Consider the following 24183-nt stretch of genomic DNA (forward strand, 5'->3'; position numbering starts at 1 on the left):
CTCCTTACTCCTCACTAAACCCCTCCCATTTAGCCATAAAAATTCACCATTTTCCAGCCACTCCCCATTCCTCTGACATTTACTACTAAAATGTATATGTGCGTGTGCAGAGACTCTGCACTCAGAACAGGGATCCCCTTACAGGAAAAGGTAGGGCAGACAGAGGCATAGGTCTCCACACGTAGTTTGTGAATAGCATATTGTAATCCATTTGTAGTACTATTGTAGTTCTAGAAAACAAACTACAGAGTGCAGTTTGTGTACAGGCCCCTGACAAAATACATTTGTAGAGGTAAAGTTTTATGATTTCATGCTATACCAATTATGGTAAAGACGTAAGCTAGAATGAGAGAATTTATCTCGCCAATTAAACCACTGCTGCAATTTTGAAAAAAAGCTGGTAACTCAATTTTTAGTAACTGCAACTGTCAGCAGTTCTCACAAGTCAATTCAATTTCAATATTGTATTCGATTTAGATAAAAATCATAAAAGCATTCAATAAAATCACCATACCAATCCATTAAAAAACAGAATGATATTGCATAAAGGAGTTAAAACCATACAATAAAATATAATGTTGATTTATTAAACTACCACATTGCAATATTGCACTAAAAAAGAAATGCCCCCATACCATGGCCTAATTAGTTCCTCTACTCTATTATTTTCCTAATATAAATCACGGACTATGAGTACCTGGATACATTACAACAGATTGGCATAGATGTCAGTTGTTACACAAACAGTAAAGCAGGGTGACATTGTTTGAAATTATGGTTACAGTTATATAGGAAATATAAAACGTCTCCTGGGTTTCTTATAAAATTCAAAAAAGCATTATGTGCAAAGTGCATTGATCAGATAAACCATGACGTGGGCATTTTATTAAAATATCATATCAGTCATTGGTTTTAGGAAAATCTATGAGTTGATAAAAAAATATCTGAATCTTGTCAGAACAAACCTGTGTTAATGATTATAGACAATTTAAGATAAGGTTGCATACATCCATAATAAGCATGATTTGATTATTAATAATGCTAGGTGTTCTTAATTACACTTTAGGTCCCCCCTAATTATTTTTTATATAAGGAGTTAGGGTTATCTAAGTATTCTAGTCGTCCTAAATCCAGACAGGTCTGTCTTATATATTTCATCCATGCTATTTCAAAAGACAATGACAATTTAAGACAATCATTGGCAATCCTTCGATTTAAGTCTGAGACTTGGCAGGCCCAGATCTTATGCCATTACAGAATTGGTTGGACCTTAATTGTGTTGGTTGTAAACGGGACTCCAAACTCATTGTGCCAAACAAAAGAGGAGCTACCTTTTGGGGCATTCCAGCTCCATACAATGCCACATACACACATTTTGCCTTTTAAATAGTGACCATTTCATTCATGCGTCTTTTGCCAAGTTTATTTGCAAGGTTAAGCAACTTGGATGAGACTTTTATGAAGTGGATTTTCTAGTATTGATGATCTGTTTCCAAGAACTGTTTTCCTAGGTAGGTAAAGGTAGCGGTGAAGCACAACTTAGCATCCCAACCTTAAAATCACGGCACTTCATGGCTTTTGGCCCACTTTTCATTATAATCATTTTACCAAAATTCACGTTAAAGCCCACATCATATATATAATTAACAAAACAGAGAAGAAACCACGGTAGTCCCATAGGGGGGCGAGACATAAATACGGCATCATCTGCATAGAGCAGGGCTGGAATTAGGTGCTGTCCAATCTGGGGGCGGCCCGTGCATCATTCAGTCAAAACTGTACCCAAGCTGTTAATGTACAGAGTGAACAAGAACTGTGCAAGTACACACCCCTGTCTATCCCCTCTCTCTATGTCAAATTTGAAAGTGCATTCACCCCTGAGTCGATAGGATACACTGGTCCACCTCCCTGTATACATATCCTTGAACAAAGAGATTATTGGTGAGTCAACTCCTAACTGACAATACTACCTCACAGTTCATGAAGGCAGTATATCAGAATATCATTACAAAAATATCATCTGACAGAAATATTGTGTACTGAGTATCATTTTTAAGGTATCATTCTGCTAGGTGGAAATTTGTAACTATTAACTCCAGTGGCCCAATATTTTTGTAAAGAAGATAAAGCTTTCAGTATTTCTGTTAGACAATATTTTGCTTACAGTATACTTTCTTCGGTTGTATGTTAAAATATTGTGTACAAAATATTGTCTCCCATAACTATTGTGTTCTAAATATCATTACCAAAAATATTGTTCTTATAGTGCCATAATATTAAGCACTAGATATTTATGCAAGTCCATATTCTGAGAGCGAAACTTCTCAAACGGTACCTTTTAAACTGAAACTGAAAACGTTTCTTTACTTTAAAAAAAGTCCACCTTACTTCTTGAGTGAGAATTGTTTCCCATTCAATGCTGGAATGTTGCACTGGTAAACAACATCCCAAATGAGCCAAGTTTGGGGAAATCCTTTTTGCTATGAAATGAGTAGCACTTTTGCAGCTTGGCGGGGACGGAAATGTCTCGCATGTCGACTACTTTGCAGCGTCTCAGGGCTGAAGGGGGGCAAACATCGATATTATGGGATTTAGCATATGTACAATCCAAGCTTTCTTCATTTTTTCCAATTGAAATGCTTCTGACAACATAAAATTCGAACAATTTCACTTGAGAATCTTAAAATTCATAAATGTGCAGCATTATATTTATACAGCAAGAATCACAACCTCCAGAATTTATAGGTACCAAGAATGTTTGACTCTTTTTCAACCCTAAACCCTTCCATCATGTCAAAGCCAATTTTGGAAATACTTTCTTTGGTTTGCCATCAAATCCAGTACTGTGCAGTGTGCAAAAACTCTGACCAACGAGGATCCCACCTATCTACGAGAAAAAGGAAAACAAACTCGTGTAACTGACAGCCGAGGTCCACGGTCTGTCCACTGTTGATCACTCTAGAATGCACCAAGTAACGTTTAAGTGGCTGATGCATAGGTGCTAGATGTAGGCATGCTGTAGCACCCCCAAAATCACCACGGTGGAGTTTACAAAGTTAATAATAAAGATGCCTACAAGATTTAGTTTTTTTTTCACGTTTCCTTTCTTTTCAGAGACAGAGGTCAAATGCTTCCTCTTTTAAAATAGAATTTGATGTTTAGTTTTCTATCTCCAACTGCAGCATAAAAGGATTTTCTAAAATGAACTATGTGACAGTCTTGTTGGTGAGACAGGAAAGACTTCAAGATGTCATTTTTCTAACACACACCAACATTTAAATGCTTATAAAATAATTGTACATACTCTTGAAAATATATCAGCAGTTAGGAAAGCACAAATGAAGCGATTTTTTGTTATTCTGAAATTTGATGGAACCAAAGATTTTAAATTGAATAAGATCAAAACAAATCAAGAGACTTGGTGGTGCGCAAATCAAAAATATACACTGAAACCTCATTTCTGCAGATAATTGTTTCTACCTTATATAGTTTTATTAGTTAAAGTGCATGTCTTTGGAAATGTAGTGGCCATTTCAATAATAAGTGCACTGTCTATAAATGACTTTGTTCTTCCATACCATGGTTAGTAACATATTTGCCACAGTGGGCTCCAAAATGCACCACAATCTCCATACTATGCCCTTAATACTAATGGGCGCAGCTTATTTGCCACACTTGTTCTCTGTGTGACTCTTGGAATTGTCTTAAATCCCTGTGAGTTCAGTGAAGTAACATTGATGACAGAACTGCCACTCTGAAAATTATTCCAGCACCACTGGGCCGAAGTTTCTATGTAATTGCACCGTCTGGAACTTTCTTCCCTGGGAGATCAGAGGACATGGCGACCAGTTCAACTGGAAGCTAAAAACACATGTAGGAACACTCCCTTCCTCGTCCTCCGAATTGAGCTTTCCATGTACTTTGGCATCATCTTGCTGATATTTAGCCCAAGTCATTTTCACACTTTTGCTACTCTCTGCATCCCCCTCCTCTCTAACCTCTTATTCCCCATCTGTACTCTGAGGTGAATGCCTTCTACATCAATGCACGAACAAATTACAATTAACCAATAAATACAATCAAATGAGGGTTACTGAAAATACATATTTACCATGTCCATCTACTCAGCTTTACATTCTTCCAGTTTGCTGAAAAGGAGAAAATATGAGTATGCCATTGACTAAAAACAAGAGTTTATATGACAGAATGTATGCATTCTCATTCTGTATGGTGTTTAGCACTTTTGGCAGACCAGAGATTTTGGTTCTTCAGTTATCATCCAAGAACAATGGGATTCAGCTTGTGATGTTGTGTTACAGGTTTTGTGTCCTCCTCATATTCACTGTTAGGTGACTTTGTGTTATATTTTAAAAGTAGGGTCTATATTTTTGTATTAAATGGTTAAAGCCATAGAGCATTGGTGTCCAACGTAGGTCCAGGAGGGCCGAAACAGTGTCAAGTTTTCATTATAACCTCAGAGCATGTAAATGAACTCCATCTGGATTAATTTTATGTGTTTACTTAATGTAGGTTTCCTGAAAATCTGTCATGGACGTGGGCCTAGATGGGATAATATTGGTATTGTCCCTGCTTCAATGGGAACAGTGCGGTCTGAGCTGCTAGGCCAGGTGCTCCCTACACTGGAACACAAACAACCTTAGACCAGTTTCTCCCTTATAGGGGCTTATCAGTCAGGTATAGCTTGGTTCTAGTTGTACAGTGAGCACGGACCCCACGTCTATGCATCCCTGTAACACCTAGGGCATCAACAACTAGGTGACGGATGAAGTGCTTTGAATTAATCACAGCCACTGGCAGTTGCTCAGGCCACATCCCAATTCATTGTTTTTTGTCCACCATGGCACCTCAGTTTGGACACAGCCAAATGCAAATCGGTGTTGACTGTGCTCTGTCCAGTGGGACACACTTCTGGGCATACCCAGCATAATTAGGACAAAAAAAACTGGGTGATGGGTGGAATGCTTAAATTAATCTCTGCCTCTAGGAATTGCTCGGGCTGTAGTTATTTAGTTGAACTGACATGCAGTGTCAGTCTCCACCCCTCACCGCCACTTGTAAATAGGACCCTAAGTGAGAAATATTAGATTTTAGAGCCAATTAAAAGTATGTGCTTTTTGCTCTTACTGGGCAAAATTCTATCCCAGGTTGGAATTTATTTTTGTTTATTTATTTAGGACATGCTTGCGCCCTTGTTCCTGGCGGTTATGTGATTTCGTCACCATTTTAACATGGTTCTCTCGTTCAATTAAAATAGAAAAGTATGTTTTACTGTAATAGACAGCCCCATACAATGGAGAAGATGGTGCCATTTTTACTCCTGTAACTATCCTTTGCGTTCTGCTTTTAGCAGCGAGCAGGTCGTGACAACGAGCCATCTGTCTGCAGTTCCCTGCCAGCTCAATAAGCTGGCATGCTATACAGTCATGCCTGTGCTTTCGCTGCCAGCTAACTGAAGGATTCGCGTCAGGGCATAATGGTCCTTCACGAAGCTCTCCAGAGCTCAAAATAAAATATCTCAAGCCTATATTCTCCAGAGCTATCCCTAAATTTCAAATCAAGCTGACTGTAAGAAAATACTGCCTGTAGGTCGATACTGGGATCAGCTGGCTGAGCTGCCCTAATGGTTCTTCTGCTAAAGTGACGTCAGTACGTTGCAAAAACACTCCCACGAGAAATGTAAACAGAGTATCCCCTTCATCCAGAACACCTACTTTTAGTTGATATCTTAGAATGTTAGACTTTACTTTCAATATTTTCTAAATAGAGCCTCCTGAAATTGTATACCTATATTAAGTCCTTCGATAACACTTATCAGGGAGGGCCGACAGTGGATCCTAACAGGCTGCCCTCAGCTTGTGTTACAAACAAAAATGACAGGCCTTAGCATTGGAGGGTCTCCACTCAGATGACGGGAAAGGGCTGGTTTCTTTACAGCTCGCAGAAAACATTTTTTGTGAAACAAAAGTAAAGGGCATCTTTGAGAAATGATCCAGAACATTTTTTGCTCTATTTGTTCATTTTCGCTAATGTTCCTGATCATTGATATGAAAAAACGCTTCCTATAACTGAAAAATGTATCTCTGATTACATTGATGTGGCTGTTCTGTGATATTGCTTGTCATCTGTATATGGTTGACAGTGTGGTCCTCAAAGCATATGACTTGTTAGATATGTATATTGTTTTTGCCTGTCCAGCAAAACATCAATATTCTCAAAGAAAAATAGAACAAATTTTCAACCTAACTGTTCCATTGTTTGTTTTACAGGCTCAGCCAAATACAGGAAATCAGACTCAAACACAGACATCGGCTCCTGCCTCCTCTTCAGGCCGGATTCAGACTACTGCATCTCAGACACAGGCTCAACCTTCAACACAAGACACATTTGGCCAACACGTGCTCGGCCAGACTCCGCAAATGAGAAAGGTCTGTATGTATGATACAGCTCTTGAAAAAGGTGTAAAAGCCTTGGATTCACATACGCTACATTGATATGTGTTCCATGGTAATGATTCTTCCATGGTCACCTTTTCATTCGTACGTTTTGTTACTGTTACTTCTTCCATTGTGAGATTCCTAGAACCCTTCATAAAATCATTACTGAGCACATGAACACGTGGCATACAGCAGTTTCCGGTTGCCATTGCCTCAAAACACTGCAGTACTTAATTTGTGGAGCGGACCAAAGTTTTTTTTGTAAAAAAAACAGCCTCTTTTGTTACAGAAGGCCTTGATTGCTGTCTATTCTGGATTTCACCTCATGCTTCATTCTTCCACACCCTACATTTGTAGCTCTTTATCTCACTCTTGCTGGTACTTTCTGCTGTGTTTTCTCCCTTTGTCAATGTTTTCCTTTCTTACTCTTACTCCTTCTTTCACCCTTTTCTCTTTCTTTCTCTTTCTTGCTCTGTGTCAATGTTTGAGGATGAAAAATTGGTCCTGGCCCACCAAAATGAGTGCTGATGTACATTACCAGCAAACACTGGCACATTATAAGCACTGGCACCCTTTATGCTCCTTACAGCATGTTTTTCAAAATGGGCATGTTTTATGGGGATACATTTCTGCACAGCATTTGTTTCATTCTATTTTCCACTCTCTATTTTATTTTATTGGACGTTTCCTAAACTGTTGCATGTTTTTGTCTTCTGAAACTGATCAGCAACTTTTTTTGTTAAACTTTGTGTTCAATGGCATGTGTGGCTGTAGATACACATGCTGTGCATATTCCTGCTGCCTAGTGTTGGGTCCTGATGTGTGCAAGTTGTTTTTCTCCGAAGACCTTTCTCGAGTCATGAGGTAAAGTGACTCCTCCTCTCGATTAAATTGTACATCGGCATCAACTCCATTGTTAGATTGTTTTCTTTCCGCCATCGGTTTCAGACGCGTTCTTTGGTGCTCCGGTTCCAGACTGTTTTCTGGCTCCCTGTGGTCCATTGTTCATCTCTGTACTCGTTGTTATTGTTTTTGTTTGCGTTCCACTTTCACCCTTTGAAAACAGAAGAAAACAGTCACCCGTTGATTCGACGTTTCACACTCACATCCTTCAGGCCTTGCCAGTTCGGACCTTTTCCCATCTACTCAGATTCTCCCAACCATGCACTGCTAATGGAACTGACTCCATTTCAGTTCTGTTCCGGCTTCTATGCCAAATACCCGCACACATTCCTCCATCAGGTTTGCAACCTGTGTCTGTCTCCCTTCCACAACGAAAAGAACTGTGAGGCCTGTCGATCTTTTCAGTAGAAGAAAATGTTACGGTATCATTGATCGCGTCGGAAAGAAATGTAGCTCACAGACCTCGAAGAGACACCTGACATCTTCGGTCGACATGATGTCGAACAGGAGGAAGAACTGCATGAGGCCTCGACAGCAGAGGAAGAGGCCTTTTTCCATTCTGGACTCCAAATCCAACCCAAAAATAGAGTTCGGCATGCAGATGCAAGACCTTCCTTCAGGGCAGTGTGCAGTCAGTACCCATGCCCCTGTCTAGCCCACTAAGAAAACATGGTTCCAATCTAAACTACGGCTTCTGAGCCACCGCTGCAGACAGGCCATGGTAGGCACCATACTCTTGCTAAGGATGCTCTACCCTCATCAGCTCCGAGCACCCTGGCTTCCACCGCTTCGTCTCTGACTGCCTAGGCACCCAAACAAACCTTCAATTTCGGTACTGGAATCGATCCTAGAGACTTTGACTGAATGGCTCTATCTGAAACAGAAGAAGATCCACATTCATCCTTCTACTTGTCGTATTTTGGCAAAGACAATGCAGTCAGCGCCTACTCTATCCAAGCATCAGCTTTCTTTCTGACAGACCATCTTCCTGCACCTCCAAAAAGAAGAAGAACATTGACCCCAGTCCTATACAACCCCATTTGCCCACTTCTCCTCCACCTCCTCTACCTCCCTCACACCTACTACCTCATTCACCATATCAATCTCTTAGTGATATAGGTGACTTTACTCCACAGGGCTGCCTACAATCTTACACTGGGGATCAGGGAGGGAGAGACAATGCAGATCAGTAGCCCACAGATCCATGGGACACTTACGACATTGACCCCCCTGGGCATACTGACCCAGACCTCTACCCAGCTAAGCCTTCACACGTGCAGACGCAACATCCTTCCAAGAACTTATTGCTAAGGTAGCTGCATATCACCAGGTCCCTTTGCACCAAGACCCAATTGATTATGATTTTCTTTTCGAGACACTCAAATACCACTGGGACATGTCAATATCGGCCCATGGTGAAGGGGATTCTCCGCCACTTGGATGAGATTTTTAAAGGTTTAATGAGAGCACGGGTTATTACACAGAGGGTAGATAAAAAGTACAAAGCTGCACTCTCAGACCAACCTTACATTAAGGGTCAACTACCCCTAGATTCACTGGTAGTATCTAATGCCTGCAAGAGGGTCAATTTGCAGACAACAGTGGATGCCTCTCCACCAGATAAAGAGTCTAAACTCATTGATGCGTCAGGAAAGAGTTGCAGCACAAGCAGCCAACCACCGGCGAATTCTTAACACCCAAGGTTTGTTGGGAAGGCATGAGAGGGCCCATTGGGATGAAATGGAAGAACTCCTCCAACATCTCCCTGAGGAGTACTAGAAAAGAGGTCATCAAGTTGTTCATGAGGGCAAACTCATCTCAAATAATTAGAGCAGGTGTGCCCTTGTCTCAGCGGACACAGCTGCCATGGCTATCAATACCAGCAAACTTGAGCATAGACACGATTGGCTACGCATATCTTGTTTTAAGCCAGAGGTATAACAGACACTCATGAATGCCCCTTTTTGATCATCATCATTTGTTTGGTCTCCAGGTGGACCAAACATTAGAGAAGATAAAGGACATAGAGTTTGCAAATTCCATGGGGGCGTTACAGACCCCTCACTCCTCGTGGTTCCTCTAAGGATCCCACATATAAGCAGGGTAGCCAAGAACACACCGTCAGATGGCTCTGTCTCCATATATAGGCAACAGCATCAGTCCTTCCCTCAAGTGGATATTACAGAGGCACATACAGAGGAAACAATTTCAAAGGTCATGGTAAGGGTGCTTCCCTCACACCACACCCTCAAAAACAGTGGCACAGCCCTCATTCCTCACGATCATTTAACACCTTTTGGGGGAAGACTACAACATTTCTTCCTCACCTGGCAAACCATTACAACAGGTCAGTAGATGTTGGATATTATCCAACATGGCTATTGTCTGAAGCTCATTAAACACCTCCAAATATCCCACCTCGCAGATACAAACTTTCCAGAGAAAATCTAACCTTTCGGAAACAGGAAGTACAGGCTCTCTTGCTCAAGAAGCAACAGAGCCTCTGTACCTCTTCAACAGCAAGGCTCTGGAGTATACTTTCTATACTTCCTCATTCCCAAAAAAGGTTGTTTACTCCGACCTATATTAGAACTCATGCTGTAAAACTGTTACATCCTTTCAGAGCACTTCCACATAGTAAATCTACAGGATGTGATTCTCCTAATACTACAAGGCGACTTTATGTCTGCACCAGACTTAAAGGATGCTTACTTTCACATCCCAGTTCATCCAGCACACTGCAAATACCTCAGATTTGTGATAGCGGGAACTCATTACCAGTTCAAAGGGCTTCCATTCAGAGTCACTACGGCTCCCCATGTATTTACCAAATTTCTAGCATTAGTTGCAGCACATCTTCGTAGAGTATTCATGTCCTCCCATAACGGATCAACTGGCTCTTCAAAGCAATTGTGAGTCAGCTGATTCTGCAACATACTAAATCCACTCTACAACTTCATCACCTGGGGTTTATGATCAACATACAAATGTCACACCTTCAACTGTCACAGATTCTGCCTTATTTAGGGAGTATTCTCAACAAACAGCTGGGATTAGCATACCCCAGTGCAGCCAGGATTCACAACACCACAATGAGCTTCAACAGTTTCATCCTAATCAACACATAACTATCAGAGCAATTCAGAGACTTTTAGGCATGATCACATAAACTACCTGTAACTTCAGGCAGTTCACCTAGCGCTGAAAGCTTTTCTAGTCCACTTGAAAGGCAAAGTTGTCTTGGTCTGGACGGACAACACAACAGCCATGTTCTATTCACAAATATGGGGTGGGGGCACTCTCTGCAATTATAACGCCTAATTCAGACAATTTGGCATTGGGCAGCACGTCACAACATTCACCTATTAGCGGAACACCGCACAGGGACGGATGGCTTTGCTGATCTCCTCAGCAGGATTCGGCAACAAGTCTACGAGTGGGAACTCCACCCCGAGTCCTCCTCCCATACTTCCATAGGTGGGGGTTTTCACAGATAGACCCGTTTGCAACCGCAGACAACGCAAAATGCCCAGACTTCGCCTCCAGGCTCCACACCCACTGTCCAGGAGAAATGCTCTGTGGATGAACTGGTCGGAGATATTTGCCTATGCTTTTCCATCTCTCCCTCTTCTTCCATTTGTGGTTTGGAATCTCAGGCTAACATCTCTCACCCTCATTTTAATAGCTCCCACTTGGGCTCGACAACCATGGTTCACCACTCTACTCGATCTTTCTGTGGTGCCCCACAAGAAGCTTCCCCTCAACATGGATCTTTTTACTCGAAACCATGGAGAAGTCAGACATCCAAATCCAAAGGAACTCAACCTTGCAATTTGGCTCCTCAGGTTATAGAGTTTGGTTACCTCCAGCTCATACCAGGATGTATGAACAGACTCAAAGAACCCCTTAAATCCACAACCAGAGCGTGTTACACTGCTAAATGGAAAAGATTTATTTTGTAAACACATTGACCTGTTTGATGCAACTGTTCAAAACATGTTTGCTGTCGACTTCATTTGCAGACCTCTGGTCTATTGTATACTTCAATACACCTGCGTTTGGCTGCAGTTGCTGCCTACTTGCAAAACGGACAGCATTTAGCATTCTTCTAAGTACCAGTCATTAAGGCAATCATGGAAGGACTTAAGGACTTAAAGGAATAATTCCATCAAGGGTTTCTCCTGCCCTGGCATGATATCTCAGCATTGTACTTACCAGGCTTATGGTTCCACCATTTGAACCATTGAATAACTGCCCTCTCTAGTTTCTATCTTGGAAGGTTGCTTTTTTAGTAGCCATCACTTCACTTAGACATGTCACTGAGCTCCAGGCATTAACCTTGGAAGAACCTTTATTCCAGCTACACAGAGACAGGGTAGTCCTTCAAACTAACTTAAAATTCCTTCCAAAGGTAGTCTCTCCTTTCCACCTAAACCAGTTGAATTACCAGTTTTCTATCTGCAAACTGATTCAGTTGCAGAATGCGCCCTTCATACATTAGATGTAAAAAGAGCTTTAAGGTACTATTTTGACAGGACTAAAGAGTTTCATAAGACCAAGCAACTCTTTGTGGCTTTTTCACTCCCTCACACAGGGAAGCCTATATCTAAATCTAGCATTTCAAGATGGATAATTAAATGCATTCAGACATATTACGCTAAAGCTAAAAGAGCTTTGTCCACATCTCCTAGAACACACTCTACATGTACGATAGGAGCATACATGACTTTCCTGGGCAGTATACCAATAGATGAAATTTGCAAAGCATCTACACGGTCAACTCCACACACTTTCACTAAACATTACTGTGTGGATGTATTAGCACACCAACAGGCAAATGTAGGGCAGGCAGTGCTACGAACCCTTTTTCAAACAACTGCAACACCCACAGGTTAGCCACTGCTTTCTGAAGGACACTGCTTTACAGTTTATGCGCATCATGTGTATTTATAGCCACACATTCCATTGAACGGATTATGTTACTTACCTTGTAACCATCTCTTTGTGGCATGTAGTGCTGTAGATTCCCATGTGCCTGCCCTCCTCCCTGCAAACCTGTGGCTGTTGCAGTACCTGCTTATATACTCTCATATACATGGACATCTCTTCACTAACACTTACTCACACTCCATTCTCACCCGACGGTGAGAAAACAATCTTAACAATGGAGTTGATGCCCATGCGCAATATCACTGAGAGGAGGAGTCACTTTACCTCGTGACTCTGGAAACTGCACACATTCGAATCCAACACTTGACGGCAGGAGTAGGCACAGCATGTGAAGCTACAGCACTGCATGCCAAGAACAGATGCATACAGGGTAAGTAATATAACTCTTCAGATGGGTACCTCTAACTGAAGATTCCTCATGTTTAGAATATTGGCAAGGAGTCAGACTGGATTTGATAACTTTTCAGCAGTGCTCTTGCTTGATGACAGAGGGCACTCTCCACTCTGGGCTGACTCCACACTATTCCAGAAATGACGGTGATGAGCCGCATATAAGTCCAACTCTTGGACACTGTCATTTCCTTTCTTACCATGCCTTCTGACAGCAATCCAGAGCACAACCTCTAAATTTGTTGTCTTCCACCAGCTCCTAAAATTACAAAATTATGCATGCTAGAGCACGACTTCTCCTTCTAAAAGTACAGGTTTCAGAACATTAGGGAACTGAGGTCAGTCATGGAGCCTCATGAGGTGTTTCTCTGGTGCTTGGGCTTGGGGCACGATTCAAAGTGTCTGACAAGTGTGCTCTCATGGCACCGAAGGAGATCCGGGATTTGGAGGCAAAGCTCTACATCGTCAAATACATGAAGAAGCTCTGGTCCTCATGGAAGTCTCACTCTGGCTTCAAGTGGAGAGCAAGGACCCACTTCCACTCCAGAGGCGCTCCTGAGAGAGGTGATGGTCCAACGCAAACAGATAAAGCCAAAGCAGAACTTGACCCATTCCACCACTCTCTAGCCAAAGAGAAGGCATGAGAGCATCACAGTGTCAACAGTTCTTCTCTTGCAGAGCTGATTCCTCCGTTCATCCCGGTGCATCACAAGCTACCCGGGCCTTTGGGGATGCTGTAGCAGATTGGTGCCCTTAAGTAGACCATATTGCAGATATTTAGCACTTTTGCATCTACCTCTTGTGACTGTTCGGGCCCCAAGGTTCTGCCAGGATGGTCAGTTGGGTTAACAACGGTGGATCCATCCTCTGCACCATCTGACCTCATTTGATCTGTCAAGAGCTTTATACCCGCTCCAGTACAGACCTCCACATCAGCGCCACAACCTGCATTGACCTCTCCATTGTCGACAACAGTACAAATGCCAGGCAGAAAGAGCAACCAGGGCACTCCGAAGTGATAAGTCCAAGAAGGAAAAGCTTGCAGAGTAATTTTTAATCCTTATAAATGAAAGATTGAATACATATCAAGAGATATTAACGTCCATATGTTCAACAAAAATGTGTGAATTCGGTAACGGCCTAATCCTTAGGAATGAAAGATCGAATACATATACAGAGAAATTGACGTCCATATATTGTACAAATATATGAGAACACGGTAACAGCCAACACGTGTTTCATCCAAAGGACTTCTTCAAGGCATGGGTAAGCCATGAGTCCTCCATCAAAGTAAAGATGGAGCTCCATATCTCCCAGGAAAAATGTTTCTATAAAGTAGATGGAGTATCCTGTAAAGTGTATCCGTGGTATAGGAGATACACTATGAAAAGGGGCCTAAATGGACACAGTCCGTACTTCCCCAGGATCCGGGAATCTAGAGACAGCGAGACGTGTAGTAGATATTAACAGTGCATGATAACGTTGTCGTGTTCCAATGCGGAAACAGATGCCGCTGGTGACACTGGAGGGTCCGGTGCTGGTTACGATGTCTGACCCCCAACCCAAGTTCAGCACAATCCAGACTGATGTTGCACTACAAAATTACAGGTCACCAGATGGCCTGATTCCTATCTGATACGCCTACTAGAGAGGAGGAACCCTCAAAGGTCCATTATCTTTTCAGCTTAGATTCTGATTAAAGCTTGTCACCATCCAGAGAGGATGATGGTGGGGATGGGGATAATTTAACCCCTCATTATGATGATGATGATTTTTATATGAACATGCCAGAGGATGATAGGGCCTCCAACGCAAGAGTGCTTCATTTGCAGTCCTAATATGACCTACATCTCCCATCCATGAAGGTTAAGAGAAATGTATTTATGGAAATCTTGCAACCTGGCTCGGCCACATCTGAGTCCTTGCTCCGGGTTAAATTAGAGCCTCACTGACACTTTAATGGGTACTTGGTCAAAGCCCTGTTCTTGCCCACCCATGAATAGGTATGTAGCCAGATGTCAGAGACAGGCTCCTGCCAATTTCCTCACTAAAATCCTTACTCTTGAAAGTATGATGGTTCAGGTTTCAAACAGCAGGGTGAACCCCAAGGCATTCTCCATACCTCTCCCAAATATGGAGTGTGAGGATTGAGGCATTTGGAAAACTAATGTTCGCTGTGGCTAGCTTAGCATTGAGATCAATTAGTGCAGTTTGTTAGGCAAATATATGCATACCCTCTAAGACACGGCCAGCACATTCCTGCTGGCAGTCCTGGAATACTGTAGGCCATCACTGGCTCAAACCTTTCAGGATGATCAAGAGGCAGTCAATACATGATTTGTGCTGACCTTGATACTATTGATTGTTTGGGAAGGCCAGTTGGCACTAGTGTGGAACTCCACTGCCATGTATGTGTTCGCTCTGTAGGATTTTCCAGAGGTGTACAGACCTCTCTCTTGGGTAGGCATTTCGATGGCTCACAACCGTACAGCTAATAAGCTAAGTCTGGTTTGGAACACTTTAAGGAGAGTACGGCCACAGCACATTCTCTGGGTCTTTTTAACCTTTCCAAACAGCTTCCTTACCAGTTTCAGAAATTCAGAAGATATTCTAAAGAGCTGGCGTATAGGCACCACTAGTCTTTTCAACCTCTGCTGCAATCACCCCCATCTTTTTGAGGCAAGAAACGTGGATTTGGCAGGCAATGTTCAAGACACCTAGTGCACAAGTCCTCCTACACCCTTTCCCTGCAGCAACAGCCACCTGTCTGTTTTAGCTTGCCTTTAGTGGTGCACAGCATGAGGCAGAATCCTGCACTTTCATCCCCTGTGGGGATCCATCAAGTCTGACAGATGGAAACTCTTCTCAGGCATAGAATTATTTTATTATAGACATATTTGGAAGATGAAAGAATGAAAATCCTTGCATCTGTGGTGCATTGAGAGGAATATGAACATGGGCACAGGAGAACTGAGGTTGAATGCTTGATGCCTTCTATGTTTTTTCTACCAAAACACTTGGTAGCAAAAGGTTGTCCTGATCATACCGGCACTTGGTACTGTGCTCCTTTGAACTCTTCAGTCAGAGATATGGTAAAAGCTGTCAGACATCCCTTCACCAACGCTGTCTACCAGTAAAACGGAGGAGATTCTCCCTTTCCAGAGTAAAGGTCTTACACTAGAGAGGATGGTTAACCGCAGGACCGGTTGTAAGGCAGTGCGACCAGTGCAGCTGCACCTGGCGCTGACTTTGGTTGGCGGCGCTGTGTTTAAAAATAATGTATGAATTTAAAAGCAGATGAAATTCCTTGTGTGTCCAGCAGTTTCAGCAACAATAAGAAGGTCAAAATAACTGGTGATACATGTTTCTGCTGATGAGGGATCAGAATTTTGTCTAGTGGCAGCTTTGACTCATCATGAAGAAGCGGAGAGGGATAATGTGCCTGCTGTGAAGAACATGCACCACGCAGGTCACAAAACAATGTGTGAGTGAACTATGAGTAGTGCTTTAAAAAAATGAAATGTATGTCCGAGAACTATTATAGCGAGATGAGTGGCACTGTTGGAGAGTCATGGGGTGGGGTGGCAAAAAAGATTGCTGCATTGGGCAGCATCAGTGCTAAAGCTGGCCCCAGTAGATAGCCACCATTAATATAGCCTGCTGTGATAGGGAAGTTGGCATTCTGAATGAAAGCACAGAGAGAAACGAAATAAGATCTAAATATTTGTGAGGAACTGATTATTCAGGAGCAGCCATTCTCAACAGTCCCTTGATGGTTTGATAATTGACCTTTGGCTAAGGAAATGTCAAGACATTTCTGATAATATATGCATAAAGTAAACATTCAGGAAGTCTTGTAGTTTCGAAAAAGTGAATACATTTTCAAATAAAAAGAGTGAATTTGGAATATAATTACCGCCTGGACTTAGGATTTAAGTGAATTTCGAAAATGACAGTCCCCTTTGTTTAAGATTTATTTAATTGACTTTAAAAGTTTAAGACTTTTGAACTTTCTTTACAGCGTGATGCATTCGGATATTTCTTTTGTAACACAATTACTAATTACCTGGACTGTTCCTGGACTGTTTCTTTTTTCCAGTGCAAATCATTCTAAAACTACTTACACTTATTTTGCATGTATCCACTGTGCCAAAACACTGGGGGCCAGATTTACTAAAAAGTGGAGCAGCACGGTGGTGCACCAAAATTGGCAGCGCCGCTCTGCGTCATTTTAGAAACACAGGGATGTGCCATATTAAGTAGAAAATGGCACACCCCTGCGTTTCCCCCTGCACTGACGCTAAATGGAGCTGCCTAGTGCCAACACATGCATCCTTACACCATCGTGCAAGGATGTCTGCGTTGAAGGGTTTGATTGTTTATGTGCGGGAAGGTGTAGATCACCTGGCTGGTAACAAAAACCTCCTAATGTGAAAAAAGTATCTCCCAACTTGGATCTCAACATGGCTTTGTCTGAGCTTATTGAATATCTCTTTCAGCCAGTCCTTCATATATGCGTAAAGTTTGATAGCACAAGGATTCCAAGCCTCAGGCCATAAAAAATTGTGATCTTACCAGAGATGCTTTATTTGAAAGTCCGCCACCACCAAAAGTCGCCAATACTAAAGGAGAAAAAGCTGCCATCTCAGTGGAATACCAGCAGGTTACTTTGCCTGCTAAATTATAGTTGTTTACTGAGCGGCTATGTTTCATTCAGGCTTTCGATACACATTTTTTCTTCAAAAACAAACTCAAGAAAAACAAACAAACCTATCAAATGAAATGAATATCAAAAAACTAATAATCCTGACACTCTGAAATTTTTCTCCCAGAGAATTGAGTCATTTTGTTGGTCACAGCCTACCAGACAAGGCAGCTAAAGACATCTTGGGCACATTCGGAAAGCTGACATGGGAATGCATTGTGCCCGTTCCTTGCCATTGGCTTGGTATTTTTTGGTTTCCATTTACTGCTTTATTTATTCTAGTCTGTCCAGCTTGAGTTTGGTACCTTACTTTGCCCAAATCATGTTTACAGTATTCTTCAGAGAACTCTCTTTCTGTAAATAGGCCTGTAAATCTTGTTCTGATCTCGTCACATTTACTTTGCATTCAAAGAGTGGTTGGAGGCAAATGTTAAGCACTGTCTTCAGACGGCGCTTACTTATTTTTCTTTCTCTGGTATTCTTGCTGCACACGGCACCATTTAAATAGTGAGAAGCACATTTTTTGTTATTTCTGGAGTGTGTTGGAAACAAATACTTTATTATAATCAAAACAAATCCTTTCACTAGGTGATGCAATTTCCACACATTTTCGTCTGTGCCCTGTAGAGTTTTATTAGTAAAACTGTATGTCTGTGCAAATGTAATGGTCATTTCAATTTAAAAAGTATTGTTTGTAATGCAAGTGTGCTACCACACCCTGAAGACTGTACTCTACACCACTCCACTCTACTGTGCACCACACAACACCACTGTACTCTACTCTGCACAACTTCACTCTACATCGCCTCATGCTATGGTTCTCTACTCTACCTTGTACCACTCTACTCTCTGCTAATGTACTCTTCCCCCACTGTACTCTACATCACTGGACTCTTCACCACTGCACTCTAGACCACTCCTCTCTCGGCAACACCAGTCCACGCTGCACAACTTCTCTCTACGCCACTGTACTCTACGATACTCTGCAACACCGCACTCTTCGCCACTGCACTCTATGCCAATACACTCTACACCAATGTACTTTACTCTGAAATACTCAATTCTATGCCCCTGCACTCTACGCTAATCCACTGTACATTAACTCTTATCTAATCTGCACCACTGTACTCTGTGCCACAGCCTATGCCATTACATTCTATGCCAGTCTACACAACTGCACTCTGTCCTGCTCCACTCCACTCCACTCTACACCACTTCACTGTACTCTGATAAAATCTACTCTTCACCACTGAACTCTACCCCAATGCACTCCACACAACTGCACTCTGTCACTGCTCTCTACACCACTGCACTCAACTCTGCATCACTGTACCCTACACCACTGATCTCTACGCAGCTCTGCACCAATGCACTCTGACACTCTACAACACTACACTCTCGGCCACTGAACTCTGTGCCACTGCACTCTATGACACTATACTCTACCCTGCACCACTCTTTGCCACTCTACTCTGCACCACTCTATACCACTGCACTTTATGCCTCTCAGCTCTACTCTGCCCTCTGCTATACTGCACTCTGTGCCACTCTACTCTGCACCACTGAACTCTGCGCCTCTCTACTGTATGCCAGTGCACTCCATTATGCACCACTCTAATCTATGCCACTGCATTCTACGATGGTGCATTTTATACAGCTGAGTTCAATGCCACTGCACTCTATGCCACTATATTCTGCAACACACTCCTATGCACTCTACAGCAGTCCACTCTACTCTACTCTATGCCACACCAGGGTATGCCACTCTACGCAACTCCACACTATTCCACTCCAATACACGACACCCTCTACCACTCCACTCTTTGCTATTCCACTCTAGGACACTCCACACCACTCTCCTCTACGCCACTAACTTTCAGCAATGCTGAACAGCAGCAACGCTGGTGTACAACATGGCTAAAACACGTTGGCAAATCCAATAGCTCTTGCAGAGGCAAGAACTATTAGCTTTGTCAATGCTTGTTACTTTTTTCTCTTCTGGAACACTAGATTTTTCCTGGCAGTCCCGAACAGGCCGAAAGTACATCAAAGTTTCAACTTTAAAGAGGGCAGACGGCCAGAGGTTCTTAGATTGAAGGTCGTCTGGCCTTCAGTCAGAGGGTTCAATCAGTAGACCCAGAAGGGCCACTGCCAGCAGAAACATGAAGGTCTGTCTGCCTCTACCTATCACTTTTGTGGCATAGAACCCTGTTAGCCAAACTTAATTTTTTTCTTTTTTTTTAAAGCCCTTTAAGTGATCTGTGATGATAATGTATGAGGGGCCATAATTATAAAGGCCCTAGCGCCACATTAGCGTCATTTTTTCATGCTAATGTGGCGTTAGGTTGGCGAAAACACCACACCATATTTACAAAGTGGCGCAATGCATGCCTTGCGCAAATCTGTAAACCCTTGCACCACATTATGCCTGCGCCGTGCATAATGCATGCAAGGGGGGTGTTCCATTGTTAAGAGGCCTTGAAAAATGATGCAGTGGCATCTATGAGATTCCACTGTGCCATTTTTAGCATCATTTTTAACGCCTGCCTAAGGCAGGTGTTAAAATGAGGCTACAATTGTTTTCAGTGGGCCTCCTTCCTCTTTGCAGGATTAGCATCAATATTTGCATCCTGCGAAGCGCCAAACTATCGTCAACATTTCTGACGCTTTTGCCCTAACGTGTGCAGTGGTGCACCGTATCATAAATATGGCACACACAGGGTGTCGTTAAGTGCCAGTAGGGGGGGCGCAGAAAAAGTGTCACATCAGCGCTGGTGTGCCACTTTCTCATGAATATGCGCCGAAGTGTTTTCCTCTGCAGAACGGTGCTCTGGGTGCATTCTTTTTATAATCCAAAATTGTGTCCATATTATGGCCCTCATTCTGACCCTGGCGGTCGGCGGTGAGACGGCGGTCGGACCGCGAACAGACCGGCGGTATTAAAAATGGCATTCTGACCGCGGCGGTCCCCGCCGCGACCAACCGCCACTTCTCCACTCCGACCGCCACGGCGGTCATGACCGCCGGGCTGGAGTTTGCGCACTCCGGCCCGGCGGTCGTCCCAAGACCGCCAAGGGTATTATGACCCTGCCTACCGCCGCGGTTTCTTGCGGGCGGGAACCGCCGTGCGAACCATGGCGGTAAGCACTATCGGGGCCAGGGAATTCCTTCCCTGGCACTGATAGGTGTCTCCCCCACCCCCCACTACCCACCCAAGTCCTCCCCCCACACCCTCCACCCCCCTGCCACCCCCCAGAGGTGGTACGAACCCCCTCCCCACCCCCACCCCGACATGCACATACATGCACCCCGACATGCACACACCCCCAACATGCACATATACACACCCCCTACACACACATACACAACGGGGACACATACCCGCACACATACATGCAGACACGCGCACCTGCCGAGCAGCACACATTACCCATAGACACAGCAGCACCCCCCGCCCGCATACACGCACTCACACACCCCCGCTACACACTCACACGCACACCCCCATGCACGCCCACATCACACAACACCCCCCCACCCCCTCCCCTCACGGACGATCAACTTACCTTGTGCGTTGGTCCTCCGGGAGGCGACGGGAGCCATGGGGAGGTGACCGCCAACAGAAGACCGCCAACAGAAGACCGCCACACAGAAATGTGGGTCGTAATTCTGTGGGCGGTGTTCTGCTGGCGTGGCGGTGGAGGTTGACCAGTCTCCACTTTCCCGCCGACCGCCAGTGTGGCTGCTGGCGGTTTCCCGGCGGAACGCTCCCAGCGGTCAGAATGCGCACAGCGGCATACCGCCGCGGTCGGCGGTCTTCACCGCGGCGGTAACTCGGCGGTCTTGCGAAAAGACCGCCAAGGTCAGAATGAGGGCCTATGTGTTCCTCCTCAACATCACACTCTGAGCACTGCTACTCCTTTATGTTAGACATCTCACGCATACTCATAATAATTGTACTGGCCTCTTGCCACAGTGAGAACAGTTATACTCTACAAACACCTTTATGCGAATCTCACCTGTTTGCTTGTACAAAATAATGAAAACCAATCAAACACGGATAAATCCGGATCTGTTGACTTTGGCAATGCGTTTGTAAGTGTTGAAGCCAAATGTATCTGTTCATGTATTTAAATTCTTACCATCTAACCAAATATTGGCGCCTGTATACTATTTTGCACACAACGTGTGTTTTGCCTTAACGAGAAAAAGCAGTCTCTGGTACTTCTGTGCCTTTATTAAATATATATTTTTAAAAGGTGCTTGAAAAAAATCCAAACTTGTAGTTTTCCAGTTGCTGAAATTTACGAACGGGTCTGGAGGGTTTAATTTTACAGTGTGACCACTAGATGTCAGCGTGTGCACAGATACTCATATTGCACTGAATATTTGTTTTAAAGCACATTTTACACCATCTGGAATCCTCATTCTTCACAGTCAGTGAAGTCAGTTCCATATTAGTCGCTACAAAAATGCACCACATATTTAATTGGCAAGAACGTAACTCTAAAGGTTCATGGGAGTTTTGACTATATACCAGCACCTCATTAAAGTTCACTATGTAAGCTTTTAGAAACAGACTTCTCAAGTGAGTCATTCTGAAAGTGAATTTGCTTTCTGATGATGTATATGTAAGGGGGCGTTCCACCGTTAGGGGAGCCAAACAAATGGTGCAAAGAAATCTAAAAGATTTATTTGTGGCATTTCTTTGTGGCATTTTTAATGCCTGCACAGAGCAGGTGTTAGAAGGAGGCACATCATTATTTATAATAATAGGCCTCAATGTGCTTTGCAGGATTAGCGTTAATTTTTTACGCTAATTCTGCAAAGCACCAAACCAGCACCAAAAATGTTGACGCTAGTTCTCTAACTACCACCATAATGCGCTGTATCTTTAATACAGGGTATATATGGTGGGGCTAGGGGTCGCAAAAGGGCACAAGAAAAGTGGTGCTGCATTGGAAGCAGCGCCACTTTTCTTAAATCTGCCCCTCTGTCCCCCCATTAAACTACAGGCTTCAAACCATGCTGTGACTGTCTGTGGGAACACAGATGTCAAGCATGGACCCATACAAGGTGTATATCTGGTGTTTGGGCTTGGGGCACAACATACACTCATGCACCCGAAGGTGATCCAAACCCTAGAAGTGAAGCTGGCTATGACCAAACGTAAGAAAAACTACTCTTGCACAAGTCACGCTCTCACTCCATGTCACAGGCGCAGACTTGTTCTTGCTCCATTTGGTGTTCCCGCAAGATGTAAACCTCGAGGTTGAAGTCCTCCAGTAAGTCCAATTCGACATCTAAGCAAAAACATAGAAAGGCAAGATGAGGGCTCGACCTCCATCCTGTCACTCCGCATCCAAAGAGAGGGTGCAAGGGCATCACAATGTATGTCGTTCTTCCTCAGGGTCCCTGGTCATGTAACCATTTCCCCCACTGTTCTCAGTTTGCCCTAAGTTTCAGCTGCAAATTTTCCTATGCTGCCATGTGCATTACACAGGATTGTCTGGAGATGGTCAAGCCTCTCTAATTGCTATGCCCTTTGAGGGCTCACGTCTTTTTGTTGAAAAAGCTCATTCTTCCCAGATTGTTTACATATAATGGAGCCACAGTGTGTTGCCTTGGTCTCTGGACCTTAACCTAGCAGCTCACATATCAGTTCAGAAAAGTCAAAGGCTTCAAGTAGATGGCATACAGACAATGACAGTTACCCCAATCGCTGCAGCAGTCACTCCAGTCCTTTTTGGTGCCAGGGACATAAGTCTGGCAGGCAACTCACAGGCCAGCAGGGGCACCAGTCTTATCAGTCCCCTTCCCCTGGTGCTACTTCTTTTGGAGAGGTGGAGCAGGAGTCAGTATTTCCTCCCACTGTAGCGATCTATCATGCCCAACAGAGGTGTCATACAAATCATTCAGCATGGCTATGCCCTATCCTTTCTCTTTGCTTCACCAGATTACTTCCCTCACATCTGACCAACTTTAAAAAAACACACCTCTCTATTCCCTTTCAGGAGGTGCGAGCGTGGCTCTCTCTGGGTGCTATCAAAAATCTTAAAGTCTCAGAAAGAAAAGAGGGTTGATACTCTTGCTATTTCCTTGTGCCGAAAAGTAACAGAGGCCTCCGTCTGACATTGAACTTCGACCTCTGAAGGCCTTCTTGCGGATGGACAAATTAAAAATGGTCACTGTAGCCGAGCTCTTGGGTGCTGTCACGTGGAGGAAAGAATGGTATCCTTGGATCGGCAGGACATGTGTTTTCATATACCTTTCCTTCAGTCCCATAGACATTACATACAGTTCAGTGTCAGCCAGTAGCATATACATTTTTTTTTACAATCTCCTTTGGTCTCCCTAGCACCCCTTGGGTGTTAAAGTGATGGCAGTGGTCCAGTACAACTTCAGAGGTTGAGGATACCAGTTTTCTCCTGCTTCCATGACTGACTGTTATGGGTGGTCTCAGCTCAGTCAGTCGTAGACCACCTCCAGATTTCACTAGGGTTCATGATCAACAAGCCATGGTCGCACCCGAGTCCTTTGCGTAGGCTGCCATTCATTGGAGTTATCCTAGATTAGACCTAAATTTGGCCTTCTTTCTGCCACAAGTCTAGGACTTTTGGGTTACGAACCTTTCTTTTCAGCCTGGATTTCGATGAGAGCAGCTCTGTGGCTTCTTAGTCTGTTAGCTTCCTGCATATTCATGGTTGACTGAACCTGGTGACAAATGCAGGCTTTGCAATGGAATCTGAATTTCTGTGGACCCAGCACTGAGGAAATCTA

General features: G+C 43.5%; 1 protein-coding gene across 1 annotated transcript in view; it reads left to right on the plus strand.

Annotated features, from left to right (window-relative positions):
• MRTFB (myocardin related transcription factor B) overlaps positions 1-24183 on the plus strand; it is a 314132-nt gene that overhangs the window by 217909 nt on the left and 72040 nt on the right. The window contains exon 11 of the mRNA XM_069210422.1: positions 6288-6446. Within this exon, the coding sequence (XP_069066523.1) occupies positions 6288-6446 (159 nt within the window). The remainder of the gene's footprint in view (positions 1-6287; positions 6447-24183) is intronic.

The sequence above is a fragment of the Pleurodeles waltl genome, chromosome 10 (assembly GCF_031143425.1).
Source record: "Pleurodeles waltl isolate 20211129_DDA chromosome 10, aPleWal1.hap1.20221129, whole genome shotgun sequence".
NCBI lineage: Eukaryota > Metazoa > Chordata > Amphibia > Caudata > Salamandridae > Pleurodeles > Pleurodeles waltl.